This window comes from Ammospiza nelsoni, chromosome 20 (assembly GCF_027579445.1).
Source record: "Ammospiza nelsoni isolate bAmmNel1 chromosome 20, bAmmNel1.pri, whole genome shotgun sequence".
Classification (NCBI taxonomy): domain Eukaryota; kingdom Metazoa; phylum Chordata; class Aves; order Passeriformes; family Passerellidae; genus Ammospiza; species Ammospiza nelsoni.
The window spans coordinates 2,133,904-2,160,869 of record NC_080652.1 but is presented as its reverse complement, the minus strand read 5'-3'; the positions used below and the strand labels follow the sequence as shown (position 1 = coordinate 2,160,869).

At 48.1% G+C, this 26,966-nt stretch overlaps 1 protein-coding gene across 2 annotated transcripts in view; it reads right to left on the bottom strand.

Annotated features, from left to right (window-relative positions):
- Positions 1 to 26,966, bottom strand: part of PNPLA7 (patatin like phospholipase domain containing 7) — a 135,930-nt gene that overhangs the window by 25,366 nt on the left and 83,598 nt on the right. For both annotated transcript variants that reach the window (XM_059486427.1, XM_059486428.1), the window contains exons 23-27: positions 25,890 to 25,953; positions 25,283 to 25,451; positions 24,009 to 24,191; positions 22,361 to 22,479; positions 4,611 to 4,767 (exon numbers count right to left, since the gene is read on the bottom strand). In XM_059486427.1, coding sequence (XP_059342410.1) covers positions 4,611 to 4,767; positions 22,361 to 22,479; positions 24,009 to 24,191; positions 25,283 to 25,451; positions 25,890 to 25,953 — 692 coding nt within the window. The remainder of the gene's footprint in view (positions 1 to 4,610; positions 4,768 to 22,360; positions 22,480 to 24,008; positions 24,192 to 25,282; positions 25,452 to 25,889; positions 25,954 to 26,966) is intronic.

Below are 26,966 nucleotides of genomic sequence, written 5' to 3'. Positions count from 1 at the left end.
ACCTCCTGTTCCCCAGATAAATTCAGTTAAAGATCACCCTCTGGGGAGGCAGACAGAGCCTCCTGCCTCCTGCTCCACTTCCTACAGGAGCTCTGGGATCAGCTCCAGCAGCTCCAAGAGTTTCATCCCAACACCACCAGGATGGGAAGCCCAGCCCTGAGCCAGCTCTGCCAGTGCTCTCAGGGCTTGCAGGTCATGGAATTGTGGAATTTTTTTGGGTTGGAAGGACCTTAAAACTCATCTCATTCCAGCCCTGCCATGGCAGGGACACCTTTCACTGTCCCAGGTGCTCCCAGCCCTGCCCAGCCTGGCCTTGGGCACTGCCAGGGATCCAGGGGCAGCCACAGCTGCTCTGGGCACCCTGTGCCAGGGCCTCACACCCTCATCATAAAAATTTTTGTCCTATCACAGTCTAAATCTATTCCTTTGCCTCTTATCCTGGCCCTGATAAAAATTCTCCCGCCATCTTCTTTATAATCCTCCTTTCAATACATAAAGGCTTCTCATGAACTTCCATTACTACAGCTCTGCTACAAGATGAGCTTTCTTTTTAAAAAGACCTTCAATCCTAAAATCTTTTTTAAGTGACCCTAGGGATAGAAAAGTTCAGCAAGGAAGGGACAAGGTTCTGCTCACAGAGCAGGACAAGAGCAAAGGCATGTGATGATGGACAAGAGGAATTGTCATCTCTGGCTCTTTTGTTCTTTGATGCAGCATTGTGGCAAACTGGTGTGAAAAGCCAGTATAATCCCAGGATTTTTCAATCTTCCTGACTATAAAAAACCCCCAAGGTTATAGGAAAACTTATGAAACAACAAAAATTTCAAACAGATCCAGTATTTTTTAAACTACTCAAAAGATCATGTAGTGCCTTCTCAGCAATCACCTAAAAAGTTTCAATAAAACAAGGAAAGGAATTCCCACAGAAAAAAAAATGTTAAATCAATACAATAAAAACATAACTCAGGGCTGGATGAGAATTGGCATGACAGGGAAAAACCAAGGACTCATTTCTGGCCAGATCTGCCCATTAAAGCACAGGATCTTCCAATGCACAAATGGAGCAGGCTCAGAGCAGAACCTCCTGACTCCCTGGGCACAACCCCCACATTTATTGGAGCTGTCAGTGCCACCAGACAGTGACAGGCAGCAAATGGTGGCAGTGTCCCACCCAGCCAGCCCCCATCCCCATTAGGAGCAGTGTTTTAGCCCCACACACATCTATAACTGTATTTCTTTCTAAGAATATTCCATCTGTGTGAAATATTTCTACTTTGAGATATTAATCCTCCAATTAAATAAAACAACAGTCTGCAAACACTAAAGCTTTGGCTTGTTCACTTTGCTGGTAAAATAGAGGTGCAGAAGACATGGAGACAATAAACAGTAACTAATCTGACTGGGAATTTTCATATTTCCCCCTGTATTTTGACAAGAGTAATTTATTTCTTCACTGCTTCATTAGGTGCAGAAAACACATCCCATTAAAAATATCCCTTCTCCCAGCACCAAGTGTACAGCTAGAGAGATGCCAATTGCTAAAAATACCAAAAAGAGAAGTAAATGCAGGACAAACAGCATTCAGCCTGATGGATTAAACAGAGAGATAAGAAAAGCTCAGAGTTAAGTAATCCATGCCAGTGAAGACATTTCCCAGGCTGCTCTCAGCAATAACCTTGCCCAGCACAGGCTCAGAGCTGCAGAGGAGCAGCAGGTCCTGGAGCAGGGAATCCATCCAGCCCTTCTGCCTGGCTGCTCCTGGGGCATGTCCTGCACAGCCACCCCAGGGCTGCTCTGGGGACAGCAGGGCAGGTCCCATTTGGGAAGTTGGGGGTTATCTGGGGGATATTTCAGCTCTCTCACCTTTAGTCCCTTCAAGTGGATCTCCCAAGAATTCCCTAAGGCTGTTTTCCACACACTGGGGCTCCTTTCCCCTCTCCCTGCTCAGCATTAACACCATACAAGAGTCAACACCTCAGAACAGCCACTGATAAAAGATTTCTAATGCCCTAAACTCTGCACACTGTGATATTGGAGAGGGGATTTCATGGCTCTCTTCAGTTTGCAGCCATTGTGCTGGACACTGCCAGTACCACTGGGAAGGGCCTCAAACAGAGCAGGCTTTGCTTTTGTCCTCCTCAAACCCTTAGACAATTTCTGGGCTGGACATGGACCTGCAAGAACACTCATGGAAGTCCTCATGAAAATCTATTGTTCATAAATAAGATGAAATGTTTGCTCTAGCAGAGGTCAATCACCTCTCCCATTACTTATTTGCAGCTTTCAAGGCACCAACACCTGCAACAGCCCCAGGCCAAAAATTGCCTTTTACCTTGTGAAAAGTTCTCTGAGCTTTTGCAATTTGTGCTCAAAAGTTAATCAACAGATTAAATGCCTCCATTTCATCTTCAAGTATTCCTGATAAGAGTGACTGTGATTCCACAATGAGAAACCCATTCCTGAGAAGGCCGGGAAACATCTCCAGCTCTGCCTCGTGCCCTGCACACCTGACAAACAGGAAGAGAATCCTCTGGACAAATGCACAGAAGGAAATTCCATGGCTGCAGCTTAGGCAAGAGCTGGGAGAGAGGGCAGAGATCCCCAGAGTGCTGGGGGTTGGGAAAGCTGGGAGGAATCAGCACCCATTCAGATGCTGCCCTGGAAACACAAGGTGGGAGAGAGAGAGCAAGGTTAAGGGAGGTCTGACACAATTCAGTGCATTTGGCTTTTTGTCTTTAATCTTGAACCTCCCCCAGGTTTGTGATTGCAGCAAACTGCTCTGGATCATCAACAGTTTATGTTTTGGGTGCTTCCCAAGCCAACCAGGCACAGGCAGTTCTTAAATAAAAAGCATAAAATCCATATTCTTCTGGCAAGCAGTGATGGGGAGGTGAATCAGTCCCACAGCCCCTGCCCACCAGGACAGCACAAACATCCCAGGGCCTCAATGTGCATTTCAGTCCCTCACACAATCCATCTTCACAGAGACAGCTTTTGTTGCAAAGCCATGGCAGATTAGAGGATCCTTGGGAGACATAAACAGTGCCCACATGCCAAGGACAGGGTCCTGTTTCCCCCTGAAACCCAAGACCTAAGACTCTTAATCTCATTTATGAAACTCCCTATGTTGTTTCATTTTCAGTAAGAAAATCTACAGGAAAATGTGGGGTTGATGTGAAGAATACAAACCTACAACCAGCAAACTTCAGAAGGAACCTCACCTTCAGTCGGTCTGAACCAGGGGCACCTGGGACAGTTTTCATCCAACATCTGATCAATAAATAAAACCAAGCCAGGCTGGATGGAGCTTGGAGCACCCTGGGACAGTGGAAAGTGTCCCTGCCCATGGCAGGGGTGGAATGGGGATGATCTCCAAGGTCCCTTCCAACCCAAACCAATCTTTGATTCCATGATAAATAAACTCAACCCAATGAAGTCACTATTTAAAACAACCTTCCCAAAACTTGAGTTAACTTTGAAAATAAGTTTTTGTTTGTACTAAATATTGAAAGTTAGGACCTTCTCCTGACCCAGAGTCCCAGTGCTGTGGAGTGCAAGGCAGGACCAGGAGTGACACATTTGGGAGTTATTTAGAGAAGGATTACCTCTGTCACTCAGTTCCACTGACACATGACAGCATGTGAGAAAGAGAGAGAATTACACAAAACAGAAACACATTTGTTGAGAGCTGGAAAGGAAACAGGCCCCAGCACATAGAAGATAAAACAAAGATAACCACAGGTGAGCACACTGAGACCACATCTCTGTGCCTTGACAGTGTGACCACGATTGGTGCAGAGCTAAGCCAGGCAGCTGCCTCCTGACTCCTTGGACGTGGAGCAGCTTTTCCAGGTGATCCATCACTGCTGGGCAGGGCTTGTTCTGTGCCACACACACTGAATTTCAGGAGGCTGCACCTTCCTGGGGTGCTGCTCGTGCCCTGCTGTGACTGGGCCTGGCTCCACTGGGGGAAGGAAGCACAGCATTCCCAGGGGAGGGAATTCAGCATTCCCAGAGGAAGGAATTCAGCACTTTCATGGAAGGGAATTCAGCATTTCCAATGGAGGGAATTCAGCATTCCTAGTGGAGGGAACATTCCCAGTGGAGGAAATTCAGCATTCCCAGTGGAGGCAATTCAGTGTTCTCATGGGAGGGAATTCAGCATTCCCATGGGAGGCAATTCAGTGTTCTCATGGGAGGGAATCCAGCATTCCCATGGGAGGCAATTCAGTGTTCTCATGGGAGGGAATTCAGCATTCCCATGGGAGGCAATTCAGTGTTCTCATGAGGGAATCCAGCATTCCCAGTGGAGGGAATTCAGGACTCCCCATGGAGGGAATTCATCCTTCCCATGGGAGGGAATTCAGTATTCCCATGGGAAGGAATTCAGCATTCCCAGGGGAGGGAACATTCCCAGGGGAGGGAATTCAGTGTTCCCATGGGAGGGAATTCAGCACTCCCATGTGAGAGAACATTCCCAGGGGAAGGAATTCACATTCCCAGCAGAAGGAACATTCCCAGTGGAAGGAATTCAGCATTCCCAGTGGAGGGAACATTCCCAGGGAAGGGAATCCACATTCCAGTGCAGGAATTCCCATGCCAGTGCTTACCATGGCCCACTGGCGAGCTTTGATCCTCATCTGGTTGTAGCTGCGCTCCTCGGCGTACAGCGCGCTCATGAAGGCGCCGATGGACGTGCCCCCGATCATGTCCACGGGAATGCCAGCCTCGATCAGCGCCCGGATCACGCCCACCTGGGAGCAGCCCCTGTGCCAGGGAGGGAGGGAAGGGAGAGAAGAGCCACTGTCAGCCAGGCAGTCACTGAGGAGTGCAAGGCTGGTGATGAATGGCGCCTTCTAAGGAAGCCGAGCCCGCGCCAGCTGAGCTGCCAACCTCTTGCTGAACAAGCCCCGGTGCCAGGAACAAACATTATGAATGCAGGAATCCTCCCAGAGACTCCCAGAGGAGCTGAGGGAACACGACCACGCAGCCTGGAGCACTGGGGAAGGCAGGGAGATGACAGCAGCCAAGAGCTGAGCTGGTGGATGGGCGAGGGGAACGTCAGCGTGGATCTGAGGGAGCAGAGTCTGGTGGGGTCCCCCAAAGCACCCAGGAAAGGCTGGGGTTCAGAGCCTTCCCACCAGGTTCTTTCCTGGTGGTTCTCCACAGAAATTGAGCCAGCCTGGGGTACTGGGAAGGGGCACCACATGGATTAATAATGAAATTTGGAGGTGGAAACAAAAGCAAGCAGAGACAAACAGTGATGAGAGGGCAGAGGTTGAGGCGGCACACAAGCCCAGGAGAGGGGCAGATGAGGAGTCAACTTCTGAGGATAAGACAAATTCCTTCAGGAAAATAAACTTATTCCTTGATTTCAAGTGCAGAAGGAATTCTGAGCAACAATGGAGACAGGTGATAAACAAGAGATGAACCTCAGTGCTGATGGGACAAGAGGAACACAGAAGCAGCAACGCCCCTGCAGCAACCAGCTCTTATCCAGCTCTGCTCACATGGATTTGGGAACCCCTGGGGATATCCCCTGACAAATATTAACCTACTGTGCAGTGCAAGGTCAAGAATAAAACAGAAAACATAAGAATACACATCCAGGATGGGCCAGTATTTGGAAAACCACAAGCAAGCTCAGACCTCTCACCCAAACAAAGAGCAGAACTAAAAAAATGACAGAGAAAAGCACAAAAGGTGACCAGAATATGAGATGGACTTCACAGGAGGAGAAAGTAAACTGGAATCACTGACTGGGGAGATCCTGACTGATGGGAAACATGCAGGGTCAGCAATGATATCACCATGCAGAGATTTTAATGGAAAGGAAAGAATTTGCAGACAGGTGTACACAGAGCACAAACTGGGGAAGCCACTGTTACCACATGCTGGAGAGGTCAAATCACAAATGGATTTAAATGTGGAAAGGATGAATCAAAGGTACCAGGCTGTCAGTGGCTACTAAACATGACAAATGGGAGGTGCAAGCTGGCGCTCAGGAGGCTCAGGAGCTGCTAATTGCTGCCCCCCACCATCAGAAATGAGAGAGCAGAGGTGGAACCTTTGATCTGATCCTATGAACATCTGATCACATCTGATCTTTTATCCCCTAGTGGGAGAGGGATCCCTGCCTATCCCACAGAACCACAGAACACTGCACTGGAGGCAAATTGTGCTTCCAAGCAGCCCAAAGCTCCAGCCTCAGCTTTCCAATGCTCTGTCCAGTGAATAAGAAGCATTTTTGATTAGTTCATCCCACCTGGATGGATGCTTTGCAGTCTAGGCCATAAAGCAGTAAAATAAACTTCCTTTTCCAATTTCCATCCCATTTTCTGTCCCCCACAGTTTGCTCTATTTCCATCCTCTTTCCCCTTGCTGTTTACATCCTATAAATACTTGCTAACAGCTGCCAAGTCCACCGTAGGTGTCACTTGGCCAAGCTATGCTGAGCACATTCTTTCCATCCAAATAAATCCCCTCCAGCTGCTGAAATGCTTTGGGACAGGTTTGTGGTTATCCTGGGTGTAAATGACTTCAATGACAGATCCGTGCTGCTGCAATCCAAGAGCAGAAAATGGTTCATTTCACTTTCCTCTCCAAATTCCCCTTCTCCTCTTCTCCTACTGCTTCTTCCCTCAAGATGCCCTGAGTTAAAGGAATTACACTTTTTCCTGCCCATTGTTTTTAGGTTTTTAGAGTGCAGCTATTTTGGCATTCTGCTGCTCGTGCCTGGTACTTCCCACTGCCTCAGCCCTGATATTCCACAAGGAGCAGAGCTATCCCTGCACCTCCTGCCCTCTGCAGACAGCCCACACCAGGTGCCTTTCTTAGGGCACCTTAAAGTATTTCCTGCTTGGAGGGCAATTTTAAGACTATGAGTAGCTCCAGACTGGATTCTCTCCCTTTAACTGTTTTTCCCAATTCAGACATCCATAAATACAAAGGATTTGATATGAGCACTCTGGATTTGTTCCTATTTTGCTGCATGATGCCTTTGCATGAATAACAAAAGATCATTATTACTTTTATTGGCAAGTCATCCCCTCCTGGTGCATCCACAGAGTCCCTGCCAATACCACACTAATGTGACAGCCACAGATCTCCAACAGATTCACTGATCACAAAGCAAGATGGGAATCAAAGTCCTTTTCTTGCTTGTAAAAGAACCTCCCATAAGCTGCCTGACTAAATTATGTTTCATTTATACACAACCACAGAGCTGATTCTTCCAGCTCCAACACCCTGAGCAGGAACATTGCTGGAATTTGCAAATTACATCCTGAAAAAAGTCAAATGTGCCTGAGCCCACCCTTTTCTCCAGTTGGTCCTGACCTCCTGAAAGACAGAAATGGGGATTTTTCCTCCTTGTCCCTACAGCTTTAGGCCATTACAGCCCCAGCAACGTTACCACATGGGACTTCTCAACAACTCCAGCAGTTGGTTCTGTCCTGGGCACTTCCCAGCTCCACAAACACGGGCAGGCTGCCAGGGGAAGTGTGTACCAGCACCTGCCAGGCACTGATCCCCTCTGCCAGCATCCCTGGGCTCCCACAGAGCTGCACTGGGCAGCTGCAAACTGAAAAGGAAAAGGAATTGAGCCAGGAGCAAGATCCATGTTCACAGCCAGAGGACTGGTGCAGAAATACCCCAGGGATTGTGCATCCTTGTAATACCAGGCCCAATTTCACAGGGGACGTGTCCTGGCTTAGGGAAATGTGGAATTACAACTGTTGGGCAGGAGGAGAACAAAGGGAGAGGGATAACTCCTGCCAGTGCTGTACCTGCACAGCAGTGACAACGTGGGACAGGGAAACCTCCAGGTGACACAGAGCTGAGTGCCACTCACTGCAGGGGAAAGGGACAGGGGAGTGCTGCCACACGGGAGGAAGGAGCACCCCAGGGAGGGGATGGACACCCAGAGTGTCCCTGGAGCTGCACATGCAGCTCCCCTCACCCTAGAGCTGCCTGAAGGAGCAGCTGGATGGAGGCACCTCCCCTGCCAGGACCAGCACTGCCCCAGGACAGTGACAAGGGGAATAGAAACAATGATCTACAAAATGACTTTCAAATAATTTCTATCAGAACCCAAAGATTTGCCCAGGAGGTGCAATCAGGATCTGAACAGAAACTCTTTTCCATTGTCCTCAGTGCCTAGGACAGGCCTGATTCATTAATGCCTGTAGGAGTAACGGGGGGTCAGCACGGTGGGGATGGATGGAGATGAGAGATCTCTGCAGCCAGGGCTGGAACTTGGGGTTCATTGCAAAGGGCCTGGGTGCAGGGCCCTGCTGGGAGCTGCCAAACACAGCTCAGAGCAGGACTGAGAGAAGAGAGGGGGAGAGAGGATGAGAGGGTGAGAGAGCAAAAGCAAGAGGGGCAAGAGCAAAGAGAGTAAAAAAGCTAAGAGGGTAAGAGAGGCAAGGTTCCCATTACAATACAATAAATTTTCTTCTGTGTTGAATATTCTGATTCTCACTAACCAATCTAGTACAAGATACAAATCCTATAGCATTTACACACAGCCTATAAGAATCATTACATTACCATCCTGTGTTACATTTTAAACCCTACAAACTCCTCTTTGGGCCCCTCCTGCCAAGCTGTAGGGTCTGCTCTGAGCCTTGGGCCTGTCTGCAAGCAGAGGGTGTTGTTCTATCAAAAGGGGATCACCTTCAGCTGGCCACACCATTGTTTTCCAGTTGTTCAGTAACTGAGGGATCTCAAAGCTTGCTTTCATTTCAATCTCACTTATAGTTTCCATATTCTCAAAATCTTTTGCCAGGCAATCATATTTATAAGGCTTTCTTGTTTCATCTTCCCCAACAAATGCCCTTTGCAGAGAGAGCTGAGCCAGCATCACCCAGCTCGAGGAGGGGCTGAAGCCAGAGCCAGGCTCTGTTCCCAGCCCTGCCCTGCCTCAGCCTGACCTGAGCAACACAAAGCAGGGGCTGCTCTGGCCATCAGCTGCCCCAGGTGCTGCTGTCTGCACCCAGCAAATCATGATCCCCTTGCTGAATGAGCCTCCTTAGCTGTGCTGGCTAAACTCCTTGTTTAATGTTTAAACATTCCGTGTTTACTACTCATGGCCACAAGGAGGTCACTTGGTCTGGTCAGCTGGACAGGAGGAGACTGAGGGGAGACCTCACTGCAGTTCCAGGGGAAGAGCAGGGACAGGAGCCAGGGCACGGCTGGGGCTGGGCCAGGGCAGCTCAGGCTGGAGCTCAGGGCAAGGCTCTGCCCCCAGAGGGTGCTGGCACTGCCCAGGCTGCCCAGGGAATGGGCACGGCCCCGAGGCTGCCAGAGCTCCAGGAGCCTTTGGGCAGCGCTGCCAGGGGTGCCCAGGGTGGGGCTGCTGGGGGGGCTGGGCAGTGACAGGGGCTGGATTTGAAGATCCTGGTGGGTCCCTCCAGCTCAGGATATTCTGTGATTCTGGGAAAGAAATGACCACAAAGCAGGGAGAGGAGGTTGGAGACCTGCTTCCCTAAATACCTCAGCACAGCACACACACGGAGCTCAGCCTTTCTGCCAGAAGGTCTTGCAGGAAAATTCCTGCTGCTGAAATGAGCCCTTGCTTTCATCCCCTGGGGAAGTGCTGCTGGCATGTGACTGCATGCACGAAGGCCAGAGCAGAACTGATAAAAGGAAAATTCCCCTGTGAGCTGTGCATGTGCCAGCCCTGCACGTGCTGCCAGAGCTGGGATGGATCTGCCTCAGGAGAAGGCAGCCAGTGCAGCAGGACACCCCAGATCTGAGTGCCAGCAGGAAGGCAGGCTGTCCTCCTGCTCAGGGGCTGAAGGAAACACAATCAATACAAAACCTGTATTTTGTGCACCACTATTTCCCCCATTAGCCACACCAGCAGGATGCTGCCTGTGTCTGAAAGAACAACCCAAACTGGGAGCAGCCAGAGGGGACACTAAGGGAACAGCCAGGCAAGGCTGCAGCTCAACCACCTCCAAAGCCCATGTCAGCTCCAAAAAGGCAGCTGGGCTCAAAGAGGAATCCAGCCTGAGCAGCCCCATGTCTCCTCCTAACTGACTCAGCAGGGTGAAGGACATCTCCCTGAATGCTCTGAAGAGATGCTGCTTCCTTGGCCTAAAGAAGGATTAAGGCATGGCTGCTGCAGAGCTCTGTTGTGTCTCCCACCAAAGCCTCCTCAGAGTGGCACACAGCTTCCAGCCCTCCTTCCTGATGGAATAATCTGGCAAAGGAGGCAGGAAAATAGAGAAATTGTCAAGGGGAGTTTATTAAGCTCCGTTAGAGCCCAACAAACCTGAATTAAGAGACCCTCAGAAGCTGAAAACCCCTGAAGCAGCAAAGCCATAAAACCAGCTTTTCCCTGGAAGGGTTGTCCAGCCCTTCACAGGTTTCTCAGGGCAGTGCTGGAGTCCCCAGCCCCAGAGGGGTTGGAAAGTCACATGGATGTGGCACTTGGGGACAGGGGTCAGTGCTGGCCTGGACAGTGCTGGGGGAATGGTTGGACTCAATGATTTTAAAGGTCTTTTCCAACCTTAACCATTCTGCAATTCTATGAATTTGTATTTACTGTGTCCATTGTGGAGATGTGCAAAATGTTCTGCCTTGGGCAACCACTCCCAGCCCTGCTCTGAGCACAAAACAAACTGAAGGTGCCTGAGCTTCCAACCCACAGGACAGGACAGCACACCCTGAAACCCACCATGTGCAGCACACAGGGAACCCTGGCACCTCAGGGATCCCAAAACAGCCTGGTGACTGAGCCTGCAGCTCTCAGAGCACCACAGAACCATTACCTGAGGGGTGGTGATGGTTCCAGATCCTTCTTGGAGTCATTGTGGAGCTGTTCCTTGTACTGGGGTGAGTGGACATTGGATGTTGTTTATGTTTATGAAGAGCTACATGGAGGAAAGGTGACAAAGAAAAGCCTCTTCTTTACACCAACAGCAGCATTTTTTCATGTCTTTTGTGCCTGATCCTGGCATTGAGTGGTTCAGTCACTGGCTCAGAATTGGAGCAAGTCTGCTACAAGTTGCAACTGGACTATCTCCAGTTGGCACCTTCGAGCTCTTGCAGCAGCAGCAATATACCCAAACATTGCTTTGAAATCTAATTCCAGTTATATCTTTCCAATAACATTATTTCCCAGCCTTCCTGACCATAAAACTTCCCAGAATCATAAATCAGCCAGAATTATTGCAGTGATTTTCTGCCAGCTCCAAAGGAGCACAGCACCCTGATCCCTGCAGTTCTACGTGAGCCCTTACAGGGAACTTTCCAATCCTGACAACATTAATGAACTGTTAATCAACTAAGCACCATTTCTAAGGTAAATAGAGGGAATAACCCCACATTACTGGGTTCTCATGCTAACATCCAACAACCAGCAGGATCTCTCCCAGCAGCTGCCCTGGAGGAAGCTTTTTCCCTTCCACAGCCCACACATATTGATCCAGAGACCTGAATTTTTCTTGTCTTCCCCTCCATTAACAACAACCTCATTCCATTCTCCCACTTAGCTTTGCCCTCAGATTCCCAAAAAACTCCTCAAGCCAGAGCTCAGGAACCATTTCCCTGTGGCCTTGCCATGCTGCAGAGATCACACCCTGTGCCAGGCAGGCACAAATGGCAGAAAAAGCATCTCCTACTCATCACAAGCCCAGTGAAATCCTCTTCCTGCAAGAAAATCCAAACACAATGTCCTTTTATAGCCCTGATCTTGTTTCTGCTTTATACACTAACTTTAGAACAAGCTTTAAACAAAGAGATTTGTGCCTGACACAGAAATAAATGAGCAAAATGTGTTCAGCCCTTCCAGGAGAGCTGTCAGGGCTCCCCAGCCCTGGGGTGGGAAGGGATACAGGAGGAAGGCATTGGAGGGGAGGAAAAGCACAAAATAGCCAAAGTAAATTATAAAATGCACCAAGGTTTTTGTTTTCTGATCCCAGCTGGCTTGGAGAGGGGCACAGGAGCAGGGAAGTGGCTGAATGACAAACTGTACCCACTTGGGGATGACACAAAATCCTGTCCCCTGCTCTGAGCCAAGAAACAATTCAGTTCTCATCTGCAAAGGAAGATAATTTCTTTGGAAAACAAATATATCCTCCTTCCCCACCCCTCTGAGACATTTATTAAAGCCTTGCAAGAGCCCATTCTGAGCACAACATCTGGAAGCTGCAGAAATAAGACCAAAGCATTCAGGGAATAGAACTGAGAATTTACTTTTTCTTAACAGGAAAGCTCACTGCCCAGGTAGGGCTGGACAGAGATTCTCTAAAATCACAGCAATGCAAGAACCATACTCCTGAAAGCACAGGGAGAGCCTGGAGAGCTTCACAGCTGCTCCATGGGAAGTGAACACAGCCCATGATTTTACACCAGATAAAAAAGGTGGAAAACCAGCAACAAGAGCTGACCCACAACTCCACCACCTCCTTGTTTAATTTCACCTGTTTATCAAGGCACTGCTGTGAATAAATGAGTTTGGTGGGAAAGACTGGAGATCAGGACAGGAGAGTCCAACTAAACCACGTGCTTAATTAATTTTAGGGGTTTTTTAAGCAATACCTTTGAAGTTGATTACTCCCAAGCTCCTGCTGCTTGGAGAGTTTAGAGAAGCTGTTATAACCTTCAACCTCCTGGCAGATGGGAGCAAATGAGCAATTACAGAGGTGCTGCAGATGGGAAAAGGAAAAATCAGACCATTAAGCATTCCGTGGGTGCCAATCCATGTGATTTTGTGGGCACGTGATGGCCACACTGCTCCACAGCTCTGTGAGCAATTGGCATTCAGGCCTGGGACTCTGGGAGCAGGCACAGGCTGTGCCTTTCCCCAGCTGACAGAGGCAGAGCTCTGAACCCTGCACAAACACGATTTAACCACGATGAGCACACCCAGGATGGTCCCTCCCTGCAGAAATCCCAGCAGAGCCTCCCAGAGCAGTGAGGCTGCAGCTCTCCCCAAGCATCTGCAAACACAGAGCCCCAGGCCCCACAGGAGCTCCAGCCTTGTCCCAGGAGCTTTGCTCTACAACAGCAAATAAACTCACTGATTTATTTTTAGGGGTTGTTTTCTGTTTGTTCAAACAACCCAACTAGGGCTGACCTGGATAAGACTCAAATTAGATACCCAAACATGAATTATCATCATCTTCTCCAAGCAGGAGCCCACCTTCCTTACCTTACTCCTCTGGCCTTTCCAAAGGAGCAGCACAAGTAAAACACCAAGTCAAAGGTGCAGTTTTATCTTTATAAAGAGTTTTGCTGCTTCTCTGTTATTTTACCTCCTCAATTTCAGAATTTCTGCTGGTTAGAGTGACTTTGAGATATGTACCAGTCTCTTTACTCAGCTTGGTGCTTGAAGAAGGAGTCAAAGCTCTTCAGTTCTCACTTTTAAGGTTGTTTATTGTATCTTATCTATAAAATACTTCTTCTTGTCTAGCTGAGGTTTGCTCAGCAAGACAGTTTAAGGCACTTTGCTTGCTTTCAGGGTGGTGTTATGTATTTATACTAAAAGCTACAATATACAGTGTTTACAATTACTTTTAATACTCATCACTCATGTTAGACAGTGAGCTTCTACTCTAATCTAAAAGTGCCAACATCACAGCAGAAGATTGAGGTTAAGAAGAAGAAGGAGAAAGGCTGGACATGCTCCGATTCTTCTATTTTGTTTTTTGAACTTCTATTCTAAAATCTTTAAAATTTACTTTTTCACTTTGTGATAAATTCACTGTCATTCTACTTAAATTGTTGTGGCTTGTAAATTTTCATATAAAGGTTGGTAATTGGTTTTTTAAAGGGTTAAATCAAAGGCATAGGGATCTTGGGCTTTGTGTTAAGGTCTCTGAGCTCTTTGGGTTGGGTCTTGAGCTTTTTAGGGCAGCTAGAGGAATTTTTGGGGTTCTCACACCTGAATATTGCCCTGGAAGCAAATCTAGGTTTTGAAAGATGCTGGGAATCCAGAAGCCTGACTCTGGAATTCAGCTTTCCCTCTGGTTTATCTGCACATGGCAATGGATGCTCCACTCATGCACACACACCCAGCACAGGACACTTCCCTGAGCACCTGCAGGAGCAATCCCAAGCTCTGAAACCCCCCATGCATCAGTCTGAGCCCCAAAAAGGGATATCACACAGAGAAACTGCACCCCACTGTGCACTGAGGTACAGACATTTATCTACACACCAAAACCCATAACACAGGTCACCAAAAGCCTCCAGAATGCCCCCAGCCAGTCCAGGCTGGCCATGAAGTGGAAAACTGCAAAGGCCACAAGGTTTAACCTCAGAGCTGCCAACTTTCTGCCTCTCCAAAGTCTAAAGACAGACTGGCCTGGTGTACAAAGGGATTACTTTGAAGAGCAGGAACTGGAGGAAAGATATTTAAAGTATTCAGAGGTTGCAGTGTTGTTTTTTTTTTTTCCATGACACACAGCAGATTGAGCCCCTTTTGTACCATTTTGATATTTCCCTGCTGCAGAAATCCTGCTTCCTCAGCTGTTACTGGGCACTGACAGACTGCACAGCAAGCCTGATTCTTCCATTTAAACCCAGAGAAGCAGCATTTTTCAAGCTCCTTTCATATCTCTGCTTAATTTGCTGGAACTTCAGAGCAAGATCAGGATGAGGGATGGGATCCTTTTAGCAGCACATATTCTTCAGGACCTGTCTTGCTAGAGGAGAGGAAAGCACAGCCCTGATGTGCCAGCCCAGTACCTCCAGCAAGCACTTGGAAATGGAGCAGGAATTTCAGGGATGCTGCCTGACTGCATCAGGGGGAAAGAAAAGAGAGAAAAAAACTCCTTGCTCTTGTCTCGTGTAAGTGGCAATGAGGAAATGGTGAGAACCCAGTGCAGAAGAGCCCAGCCTGTGCCAGACAGCTCCATCCAGGGCTGCCAGACACCAGGCTGGATGGAGACAGGGATCTTGGCCAGCCACCAGCAGAGCCCAGCACCCAGAGCCCCCCTGCCAGGGGAGGCAAAGACACCCCCAAACCTCCACACAAACCCTCAGCAGCCTCTCCATAAACACTGACCATGGCACTGCACCAGCCAGCCCAGGGGCTCACCTGGGCACCCTCTGCCTGCTGGAGTGAAGAGTCAACCCCATCAGAATAACTGGATGGCACGATGGTTTCAAGCAAATTCCCCACACACATCCAACCCAGGAGGCAGCAGCAAAAATCCATTTCCATTCTGAGATAACACCATCCTGCTGGAACCCCAAACAACTCCTCCTGGTGATGGTTTGTGTTTCTCTTCCCCCTAAGTGTCCCAGAAGCATTTCAGAGCTCCAGAGGGTGACCTGCCCATGCCCACAGTGTGGCTCACCAAAGCTCTGAGGCTTTCCGCCATTCCCTCAACCCCTCAGCCCCATCAATTCCCTGCCTGTCCCTTCTCCCCAGGGACTGAACCCTTCAGAGCTGCCAGAGGCTCCAGGAGCACCCTGGAGAGGCTGGAGCTGCCCTTCCAAACCTCTCCTAGCCAAGGGCACAATGAACAATGGCTTTAGCAACAGTTTTATTCCATAATTTACTTCAGAACAAGCATTTTCTCAGGCTGTTTTCTGAGCACTTCAGGAAAAAACACAACCCTGCATCCAATTTTTCTACATCTCAAGCTGCCAGCTCCGTGTCCTATGGATTTTAAGCACTGTGAGCACTCCAAATGAAGGGGATACCTGTGCCCCATTATAAACCACTGGAAACAACATTAAACATTGCCATGAATAACCTATTTGCAAACCTGGTGCAGCTCTGAAGCTCACTGCATGATTTCAAAGCCAAGTGTGTTTCTGTTGACACACAGAGACACACCAGGATGGCAAAAAATTGCCATTTTTCACAACAGGTGAAAATCTCACCGTTTGTGAGAGGACTTGAAAGCAAAGACTGAGAAAGGAACTAAAGGGCAGATGTAAAGAAGACAAGAAGGAATGAGTGTGGAGTAAAAACAGTGCAAAGAAACTGAGAAATCTCAAGGATTGGATGTGTTAGAAAGGGAAAAGAGACTTGCAGACTGGCAGACACAGCCAGGTGGGAAAAAAAAAAAAAAAAAAGGGAAAATATGTTGTGTATTATCTAGATAGAAATGGAGGAGTGGAGAAGTTCTCAAGATATTTCTTTTATGCTCCAGCACAAGGAACTGGTCATGACAGCACTTGGGCTCCAGAGACCCCAGATCCCTCCTGGTGCCCCTCACCAGACTCAGTCCATGTTAAGTCCTGAACCCAGCAAAGGAGCTGAAAAACATTTACTGTGTCCCAATTTATGTGAGGAACATCAGGAGCCCAGGAAACTCCCATGGGATTTTCTTTCATCCCTTCTGTAATCTCTACATTGAGTGTCTTTAGGATCCCACAGGGGAAAGCACTGCTCTGTGTTTCTGGCTGTGTTTTCCAAGTGTTCTCTGGAGCTGCCTCCTTCAGGCACCAAATTCCTCCCCTCTCCTCCCTCACACCCTGAGTTCACATTGTCTGCCTGCCTCTGGTCAGGTTTAATACTTTAAGAAAGTAACTGCCCTCATGTTTCCAGTTCCCTCCCTGTATTTGAGGTTCAGTGATCAATCTTAGGAGCCCACCAGCTCCATCCCAAGTTCTGCAGCTCTGCAGTGGCAGTTTTAAACAACATCCATGCACACACTTCTCCTCCTGATAGGGGTAAAAAGCCTCCTATCATCAGTTACCTGTCTTAGGTGAGGAATAAGAATTAATCTTCCTTAACTGCTGGAACTGATTCCAAAGCACCTGCACCATAAAACCTCAGAGTGTCCCCGGGAGGTTCTGTTACTGCCCAAGACTGAACCCCAGGGTTTCATAACCACAGTACAGGAAAAGGAGCTGCAGCCTGGGAAGGGAGCTGTCAGCCCATGGGAGCAAATTGTCCATGTCAAGGACAGCACTTTGTCATTGGAGCAGCATTTCCACCTCAAATTTCAGCTTTTCATTCTTCAGATGTTGCATTGCACACTGGAAGCTGGGCTATGAGGTGTCAATTCTCCCACTGGCCCACCAGGCAGCCCCCTCCACCCCTTGGAGCCAAACCTTGGTCCTGACCCAGGGGCCATCACCTTTATTAGGCCCTAAAACCCCCACTAAGCTTTGATATTTTCTCTGCAGTCTCCCCTGTTTTCCCTCCTGTGTTTCTCTCTGCCTTTGTGGACCATGGAGCAGAAGATGACATTGCACAATGGATCTCAGCTCTTCTCCACAGCAGCAGTGCTGAAAACAGAAACCCATGCTGCAAAACCTTCCCATGCTGCCACTTGACCTTGGGAGAACTAAACACAGCCCCAAAAGGCAGAGGTGCTATTTCCACCCTCCTTTCCTTGCAGCACATTCCTCAGTCATTACCACTGTTACATTACCACATTACACTGATGAGAATTTAAATGCTCATTAATTCTGTCAGCTTGTCAATTTTTCCTTAACAAATTCAAGCAAGGGAAAGAACAGTGGCTTCATGACTCCTCTCAGGAAAAAAAGTTGATGAGAATTTCACAGGAGACAAGAAAGAAATTTCTTTTACCTGCAGTGACCTTCTTGCCAAGCACCACACCTGCACCATGCAGTGCAGAAGTGAAAGTTTCTCAGAGCTAAGATGGCAAAATCCAATTAAGGAGGAGGCATTGAGCATCTAAGTAACAGGGTAAGCACCAAACCCTGCCTGTTACCAGCTAGTATGAGAAAAGGACAGAATTAAGAAGCAGCTGCCCTCAACCAAGATGGGATGACAAGGGCTTTGCTTTAAGGCTCCTCTCCATGTTAGAGTAACAAACCAAACAGAAAAACAAATCAACCCCCAAAACCTGCTGGTGTTTTCATTAATCATTTCTGACTCCACACATGAGCATACTGCAGATTCATCTTCTGCACCCTGCCAGCTCGGCCAGCACTTCACTGCTGGCTCTGGAATTAAACTGCTGTGTCACCAGCCATGGAGCAGCAGCACCAATCCCTGTGCCTGCTGAAGGCAGCCAGAGCTCCCCAGACAACCTGGGCAGGAATATCAGATCTCACAGCACAGCACTAACTTGTCTTAAAGTGTTTTACATGGGTACATCAGGCCATCAATCCCAAAGCTGATTCCTCTTTTAGCAGGCTGGAGCGGGGGAAGCAGCACAGGGTTTGTTCCCAGGCAAGAGCTCCTCACCTCCCAGCCACACTTGCAGGCTAAAAGCACCAACAGGCAGAAAAGGAACATGATCTTCTCAAGTTCTCAAAATCTGTTGAAAGTTTTTCCTTATGGTGTGTTGGGAGCTTTGCATCATTTCTTTTCTGCCCTGATTGCTCAGAACACAAAGGGGCAAAACCCTCCCAAGTAATGCTGCCACACTGAGCTCAGCTTCCAAACAGAAGCTCCTGGAGATGCATGTGAGTTTCCACCACATCCCACCTGCTCCTTGCTTGCCCCCCTGTACCTGTGCATCCCTTCCAGGCACTGCATGCAGCTCTGCCATCCTGCCTGTGCCAGGGCTTTGGCAGGACAAACAAATTCCTTGTGCCTTCCTGCAGAACAGATCAGTGTCTGGGCAGAGACAGGAGGAAGGATTGACAGTTTTTACTCAAAGTTGCCTGAGTGAGCTGGAGCTGCAGCCAAACCTCACAGCCACAGCAAATCCTCCATGGTTTATTCTCCCTGCAATCCCAGAGTCAAACCCAGAGTGCAGAGAGCAAACGTGATCTCCTGAGAGCAGAACAATGGAGATCTGCCTCTCAGGGACTCCCCCAGCCTCTTCACCCCTGGGTAAAGGCATTGAATAGCAAGATAAAGCCAGGCTTTAAGGAGCTCAGCAGCAGCCCATGAGTGACCAGGTGCCTGTTTTTCCCTCTCTAAGAGCCTGGAGTGTGAGCACCCTGCACGTGGCACAGGCTGCAGCAGCACAGACAGACACAGGAGACAACAGGAATGTTCATCAGACACAGAGATCCCATAACAAAAAGGGCAGAATTTGCTTCTCCTACACTGCTGCTTTTATCTTCCCTTTCCAGAGGGCCAGAGCTGGAAACAAAGGAAAGGCAGAAAGGACAAGTTGCTGAAATAAGCCACTTCACCGAAATGAAATGGTCCGAGCCATATCTGTAGAGTCAGCAAGAAAAAACTGTGTGCAAAAAAACCCAGCTACTTGACACACCAAGTGCTGAGGTGAGATAATAAGTTTGAGAAGAAAATTAAACAGAAAGAAGAGAAATTACAAGATGCCCTGATGAAATATCTAAAAATATGCTTTGACAGCAGCTCCTCAGGAGAGGTTGAAATGCTCAGGGTGGGATGTGCAGGGACAGGAGTAAAGATCCTGTGGGTCCCTTCCAGCTCAGGATACTCTGTGATTCTAAACAGCTCAACACATTCTTCTCCCAAAGCCTTAAGGATTCCCAGATAGTTCTGTAATTATTATTTACTCCCTAGAAATTTTAGTTTTCAAACATCTTTGCTGAGACAACCACAGCTAACCAGAGAAGGGGTGGGCTGTGCGTGGGAGGGCTAAAGGTCAGGACAATTATTTATGGAAGGTTTATGCCTTTGTTGCAGGGCTTGATGTGTCATTATTCTTGCAACTCCACCTCAGAGGTATTAATTTCCTAAACCCAAATCCCCTTTCCTTCCCTCAAACTCCACAAGGTTTCTATCTAAAATTAAGTTAGCATTTAACAAAAGCAAAGCACTGTAATTTTAGAACCATATCACTTCAAGTTGATTTATTTTTATGCTGGTAGGAGAAAGAAAACCTTTAGATCCTACGAGCCTTTTGTCATGACAAACCACAACGATAATTACTGGGAAGCTGCTCTTGCTAAAACCTGTCACTGGGAAGCCAGACAAACATTCCCAAAATAACAACTAAATAATTGATATTACTGGAGTCACAGAACACAATGCCTTGAACAAATACCCACCAGCCAGCCCCTGTCACTGTCACCTCTCCCTGCCTGTGTGACCTGCATGGTTCCTGCTCTGAGAGCAAGGTGGGAGGATATTCATGTAATTATTATCCAAAGGCCATCAACAGTCTGTGCAGAGACCCACAAAGACATTCTCAGTCTGACTGTGCTTTAACCACAGGATGATTTTAAGTACCTAATCTAATCTCTTGAAATTCCCTTGTTAGTAGAAATGGGCAATCTAAGAATTTATTTTGCCCTTCCAAAGGCAGAGGTTCAGAGTAATTCTGAATCTTTACATGGTTAAGAGCAATTTTGTCTTTTCCCCAGTCTTAATTATATTCTCACTTCGAAAAATCTTTATCTAACCACAATTTAGATGATTATTTAACGACCAGAACAGCATTCTGTACCTTCCCAGGGAAAACACAGTGCTCACACCATCCCTGTGCCAGCCTGGAACCCCTGAACAAGCATCTCAGTCTGTGGCATAGAAAGTGTTTCAGAGAAGGAAGAAACATCCCATTTATTTAAATATCCCATTTATCCACTCTGCCCTTAATCCTCTTCAAGTCCTCCCCATTCAGGATGCAGAAATGAGCAGAGAGACGGCTAATGGCCCATGGCTCCTTGCTGAATGGGTGATGAGCATCCAGAGACCCCAAAGCCAACACAGCAGCAGAGCAGCTTTGCAGAGAGGGACAGCACAGGACCAACACAGTGACCCTGCTCCTCCTTACCTGGGATCCTGCACCCCTGCAGGTGGGAGCTTGCAAATTAAGTAGTAGAATAAAAAGAAACAAAAAACAAACAAAAAAAAAATAGTTTGGCAAAAATTACAGCAATGTTAGAGAAGGAAGGAAGGGAAGGAGCAAAATGTGCTGCCAGCAGTACAGGAGTGCACATATTTAGCATGACACAGGCTCTGGTAGAGGCAGAGATATCAGCTGGGAACAAATAAGAAAGCACAAATGCTCTCTATCAGTGGATGAGAAGCCTCCTGAGATACTGAGATAAAACAGAAGCTCCCCTCTGCTGTTCTGCTTTGTGTCTTCACAGGACAGAGCTTGTCTCAGAAATGAAATCCTGAAAACCAGCCCAGGTGAGGGGCTGTGAAAGGGAGCAGGATGAAGGCACCTGTGAGACACTGGAGGAACCAGCCCTGGCTGTGTCAGCCCCAGTGACTGCTCAGGAGGAGCTGGCACAAAGGAGCTCCAGCCTTCCCTGCAGCCACGGCTCCCCTGAAGCACGCGCTGGCCCAACGACAGAAATGTGATATTTCTGTGCTCTTAAACAGACAGACTGCGTGCAAATTAGGGGGTTTATTTTTCTGAGAGCTGTATTTCAAAGCACTCCTTTAAAGCAGGGCTTCAAGAACACAGGGATGGAGACAACGAAGGCGGCGCTCGCTTGAGACAAAGGGCGACTCGATTCTGTCTCAACAGAAAACTCTCCAAGTAACAAAGGATTCCAAAGAAAATGCCAGCAGTAATTTATTTCTAAAGCTCGCTGGGGTTTCAGATGGAATTCTAACAGAGTGCTCAGCACACACCCTGTCCTTGTGTCTGCAAAAACACACCCTTCCTGTAAGGTAAGGCTGTCAAAGTGTATGGGTACCTGGGGGTTTGGATGATTATAAAGATGAGAACATTCTCCATTAGAGGACATAATTCCTCTTACTGCTCAAACTTTGAAGAGCTTTGAAATACTGTGAGCCATTTCCTAATATAAGAATCCATAAGGGAAAAAAATCCAAAGTGTAGGCCAAGAGAAAGAAACGTCATCTTTGGTGCCCTGGTCACCTCCTGGTATTAAACCATTATGAGAGGCCTCAAGAGGTCACAAACACTCATGTTCCTTCTGCAGAAGTTCTGCACAAACCCCCACAGCAGGCTAAGTCTGTGTCATTCCTCAGTGTCTCCTCCCACAAATGCTGCCTGCAGAGCAGTGCTGGTGTCCCAGGATCTGTTACCCTGAGGGATCTGCCCCAGCCCAGGGACAGCTCTTGGATCTGGGATGCACCAGCACAGAATCCTAGAGTGCTTTGGATTGGGAGGGACCTCAGAGCCCATCCTGTCCCACATCATGCCATGGGCAGGGGCTCCTTGCCCAGCCAGGCTGCCCAGAGCCCTGTGCAGCCCATCCAGGATGCCCAGAGCCCCTGCAGCCCTGCCAGGATGCCCAGAGCCCTGTGCACCCCATCCAGGATGCCCAAAGCCCTGTCAGGATGCCCAGAGCCCCTGCAGCCCTGCCAGGATGCCCAGAGCCCTGTGCAGCCCGTCCAGGATGCCCAGAGCCCTGTCAGGATGCCCAGAGCCCCTGCAGCCCTGCCAGGATGCCCAGAGGCCTATGCAGCCCATCCAGGATGCCCAGGGACCTGTCAGGATGCCCAGAGCCCCTGCAGCTCTGCCAGGATGCCCATCCAGGATGCCCAGAGCCCATGGAACCCCTCCAGGATGCCCAGAGTCCCAGGACAATGCCCAGGACAATGCCCTACCTGGCCCCTCCGCCGCCCAGCACCAGCGCGATGGCGTTGCCCGTCAGGACCCGGGCCAGGCGCGAGAAGTCAGAGTGACGGTCTGGAACCTTCTGGAACACACGTTCATACATCTCCACCTGCAGAGGAGAGCCAGGCACGGTCACTGCATGGAGAAGACAATGTTGAGAGGGGACCTCAGCCCTGTGTGTCCCTGTGTGCAGGGACCAGGCTCTGCTCTGTGGGGCCCAGCAACGGCACCAGAGGAAGAGGCAGGAGGTGATGCCCAGGAGTTCCACCTGCACAGCAGTAAGAATTTCTTTCCTGTGCAGTCACCAAGCACTGGACAGAGACCAGAGAGGCTCTGAGATCTCCCTCACTAGAGATTCTCCAAGCCTTTGTGGACACCATCCCAGTGACTGCTCCAGGGACCCTGTTGAGCAGGGAGGTGGGACTGAAGGAGCTCCAGTGGTCCTTTCCAGCCTGAAGCTGTCAGTGATTCTGTTACAGCTCTTCTTCAAAGGAACAGAGGGCTGTGAAACACCCAAACAGTTCTAGTGGCCTCTCTGAGTCTTCTATAGCTGCTGGGGGTACTACAGAATTTCCTATAGAGCTTCTTTGTCACAGACATGTTTTATGAAAAATCCTTTCCTTAGGATTTTTTCTCCTGAGAAGCTGAGAGGCCTCAGGAACAAAATGTAAACAATGGTTATCTGCTGCTGTGGAATGCAACAGGTGCATCTGGGATTGGCCTCATGTGGATGTTTGGAATTAATGGCCAATCACAGTCAGCTGGCTCAGACTTGCTGGTCAGTCACAGGATTTTGTTATCATTCCATTCTTCTTCTTAGCTAGCCTTCTGATGAAATCCTTCCTTCTATTATTTTAGTATAGTTTTAATATATAGTTTACTTTTAATATTATATATATATATCATAAAATAACAAATCAAGCCTTCTGAAACATGGAGTCACATTCTTGTCTCTTCCCTGGGACCCTGTGAACACCATCACATTTCTTTGCTTCCTTAACAAGGATTTAAAGTTCTTGGGAAGCATCCCAGACTGCCCCTGCCTCATGTTTAGCACAGCTTTGGGAAGCACAAGGATGCTCCCAACAAGAAGGACTCTCCTATGGCCTGTACACACCTTTCATTGGGACTCTGAGACAGTGATTACTCTTTCAGAATATCAAAAAGCCAAATCTGCATCCATAAAGAAAACCTGCCCCCCTTATCTCTGTTCCCTAAATCCAACTGAGGCCAAACAGATTTAAAGAGTGTGGTCTCATATTTCAGTGGGACTCCTCTAAGAAAGATCCTTTGTTAATAATAGAATGGGTTTGTTAATAACAGAATGGGGTTTCCTTCCTTACAGGTCTCCAAAATCAGTTTTTACAATTATGGAGATGATAGCTCAAATTATAATGAGAGCCAGAATGAGACTGCTGACTATGGCAGGCCAAGACTTTGTAATTATCTTTGTAATTACCTTAGAAAAAAGATTACCTTGATTGGGCTTTGCAAAATTCAGAGGATTTGCAGAATGCATTGTTAAATCTGTGTGTGTAAGAACATGGTGGACTATGATTAGCCCAGTTCCCCTTTGACACACAGATTACAGGTGAGAGAGACAGCAGGGGACCAGGCACCAAAGCAGGAATGTCTTACCAGCTTGGGCAGGCTCCTTTTGGAGAAGACTCTGCGTGGGCAGTGGATGTGCAGGTGGGCAGAGCACCAGCTCCTCATGTTGAGCCACTCGACGGTGCGGGACGGGAGGGGCCCGTCCTCCTTGTGCAGCAGCACCAGCTGCTTCTGGGCCCTCACTGCCGTGTTCTCCAGCATCCTCTCCAGCTACAGGGACACCCAAGGAAAGGACAGTGAGTCCTGGCTGCTCCATTCTCAGGGTGAAATACATCCACACACACCCCATACCCCTATTGCCACCTGAATCCCGCTCTGCAGTCACAGCCCCCAGACATGACTGATTTACACAACAACACTGTTAACCCTGGCCTTACACAGCACACAGAGGCCTAAAATCAGCCCAGGATTCAAACCTGAATGTTTTTCACTTAAACCAGGCCATTAAAAGCACAGCATAGGCAGGAGCTGTTCCTGCAATGGGAGATGCTGCCCAAGTCAGACTCGAGCCCACAAATATTCAGTGGTTTTTTCTTTCCCTTCCCATCAGTCCACTTTCTTTCCTCTTTGCATTTCTGATTTTGATTTTTTTGTTGTTGTTGTTTTAGGCAAGTGCTGGCAGCTTGTTCTGTCTGTGCTTCCTGCCTCCCACATTCATGCAAGAAGAGCCCACACATGCAAGAAGAGCCCACACAACAGGACACACACGAAAGCTGCACGTGGGACCAGCCCAGGCTCTCTGCAGGTCAGACTCAGCACTTCACCATCCTAAAAAAAACCACCTGTGATCCCTTTTTAAAATTTCTTGAAGAATTTCTGTCTGGTCAGAAGACTTTGGTAATAAAATATAAAATCATAAAAATAGATAGTAAGGGGAAAAAATTACAGTTTAAGATCTGTAATAAAATATAATAAATAATTAATGCACTGCGATTTAGATCTACTTTTTCCTAAGCACACACCATGAATTTCATCCAGGCAGAAAAGAATTTCTCCCTCTGTGTGGAAGCCCAAAGAAATTCTGGGCAGAAACACAAAGCTTCAAAGCAATTTTTGATTTATCATTGGCCAAAATGACTCTTTTGAGGAAAAGAACTTTGCTGGAAGTACTCCTGCATAAAACGTGCCATCTCAGAGGATTCTCATGCAATTCTTTTGCTATTCCTAACAGGCATGTCTCAGGAATATTTCATTATTTATGCCTCACTGGGTGTTAAACCCAGGAAGATACATGATTGTGAATCAAGCTGCTTTGAGCTGGGTTGCTCCCAGTGCCAGGAGGGGAAGGAGCAGCTCCCAACCTCTCCCACAGTGGGCTCCTGGTCCCCCAGCCCCACGATGAGGATGCAGTCAGCCTGGCGGATGCAGCGCTGGGTCCAGGGGGTCAAGGTGCTGTCAGCCTGGTACAGCACAATCCTGTGGATGTCCTCCTGCTGGCCCAGCCAGCTGGTCAGTCTGTACTCATGGATGCTGGGGACACACAAGGAAAATAGAGAATTCAATACCACAGCTCCCAGGAGAAGAGAGGGAATCTTGCACAGGGAGAGAGTGACATTTCCTGCTCAGCCAGGATCTGCTCCCAGCTCCTGCTGGCTCTGTTTGTCCAGGATTTACACCATTAGACAAAGACCAAGGCAGGAGGATACAGTAATGTCTCACTTCCACAGCATCCCTAAGCATGAACACACTCAGAGAAATTCAGCTTTTCCAATTTCACAAGCGAGAAACTAACTGTGGGAAAAACCCAGCCACACCTGCACAAATACTCCTGAAACATTATTGTCTCCAACACCAGGAGCAGAAGGCCCAGTGTATGTTAGAAGACAGGATTTTGTTCCCAAGCTCTGTGTATTTATAAGAAAAGCCCAGTGTCTCTGCATTTCCCTGAGCAGTGCTGAGGGCAGGTACCTGTCGAGAGCAGCAGAGCCCAGGCGCTGTTTGATGTTGTCACTGGTGAGCAGCAGGGCAGGACCTGGAGGAACAAGGAAATTCACCTGTAAACACCTCAACCTGAGCTCCTGGAGAAAACTGCCCAGAGCAGCTGTGGCTGCCCCATCCCTGGAGGTGTCCAAGGCCAGGCTGGACAGGGCTTGGAGCAACCTGGGATAGTGGAAGGTGTCCCTGCCCATGGCAGGGGGTGGAATGGGATGGAATTTATTGTCCCTTCCAACCCAAACCATTCTTTGACTCCAAGAACTCAATTCCAAAAGTTTGCTTTGAAGGTAGTGATGGATCAGTACATTGATCAGAGCTGGCACAAAGTCTTCACAAAAATTCTCACACTTTTCTAGGAATACATCTTCCAATTCTCCCTATTCCCAGAGCTCTGTTACTGCATTAGTCACAACCTGCAAGCTCTGTTATCCCATTTCTCAGGGTCACATAGGATCATGTGGAATGGTTTCAGTTGGAAAGGACCTTAAAGTTCATTCCATTCCTTGTGCAGGACACTTTTCAGAGGCCCAGGCTGCTCCAAGCCCTGTCCAACCTGGTTCTGGTGACAGCTCCTACTGCAGCTGCATCTTCACCAGCTCAGCATTCAGAACAGCACAGACCTTTACAGCCACAGGAAGGCCAGGATCCTGCTTCCAAAGAAAAAAGCTGTTCCTCCACCTTTCAAAATACAGAACTTGTTCGTCCTGCATTGAACCATCTCCCCTGGTGAATCCTCAAGCTCTCTGCAGCATTACTACTCCTTATCCAACATGCCAACAGGAACCCCAAAAACATTCCCAAATCTGAAGGGCACAGTCAGACTCCAATACAGACACAGACACATCTGGCAACAGCCTTAGATCTGAGATGAATTTGGTGTACATAAAGCTTCTTGCAGGCACTTTAGTTAAATTTTCTTATTAGCAATTCTAATTGCAGTAGCAATTCGTGCCATATGTGGTAGAAGTTGCAGAGTAACTGCAGCTAAATTAAAAAAATGCAAAGAAAAGAAAACTTAAGGGAATAACTGCACACCTAGAGAAAATATTA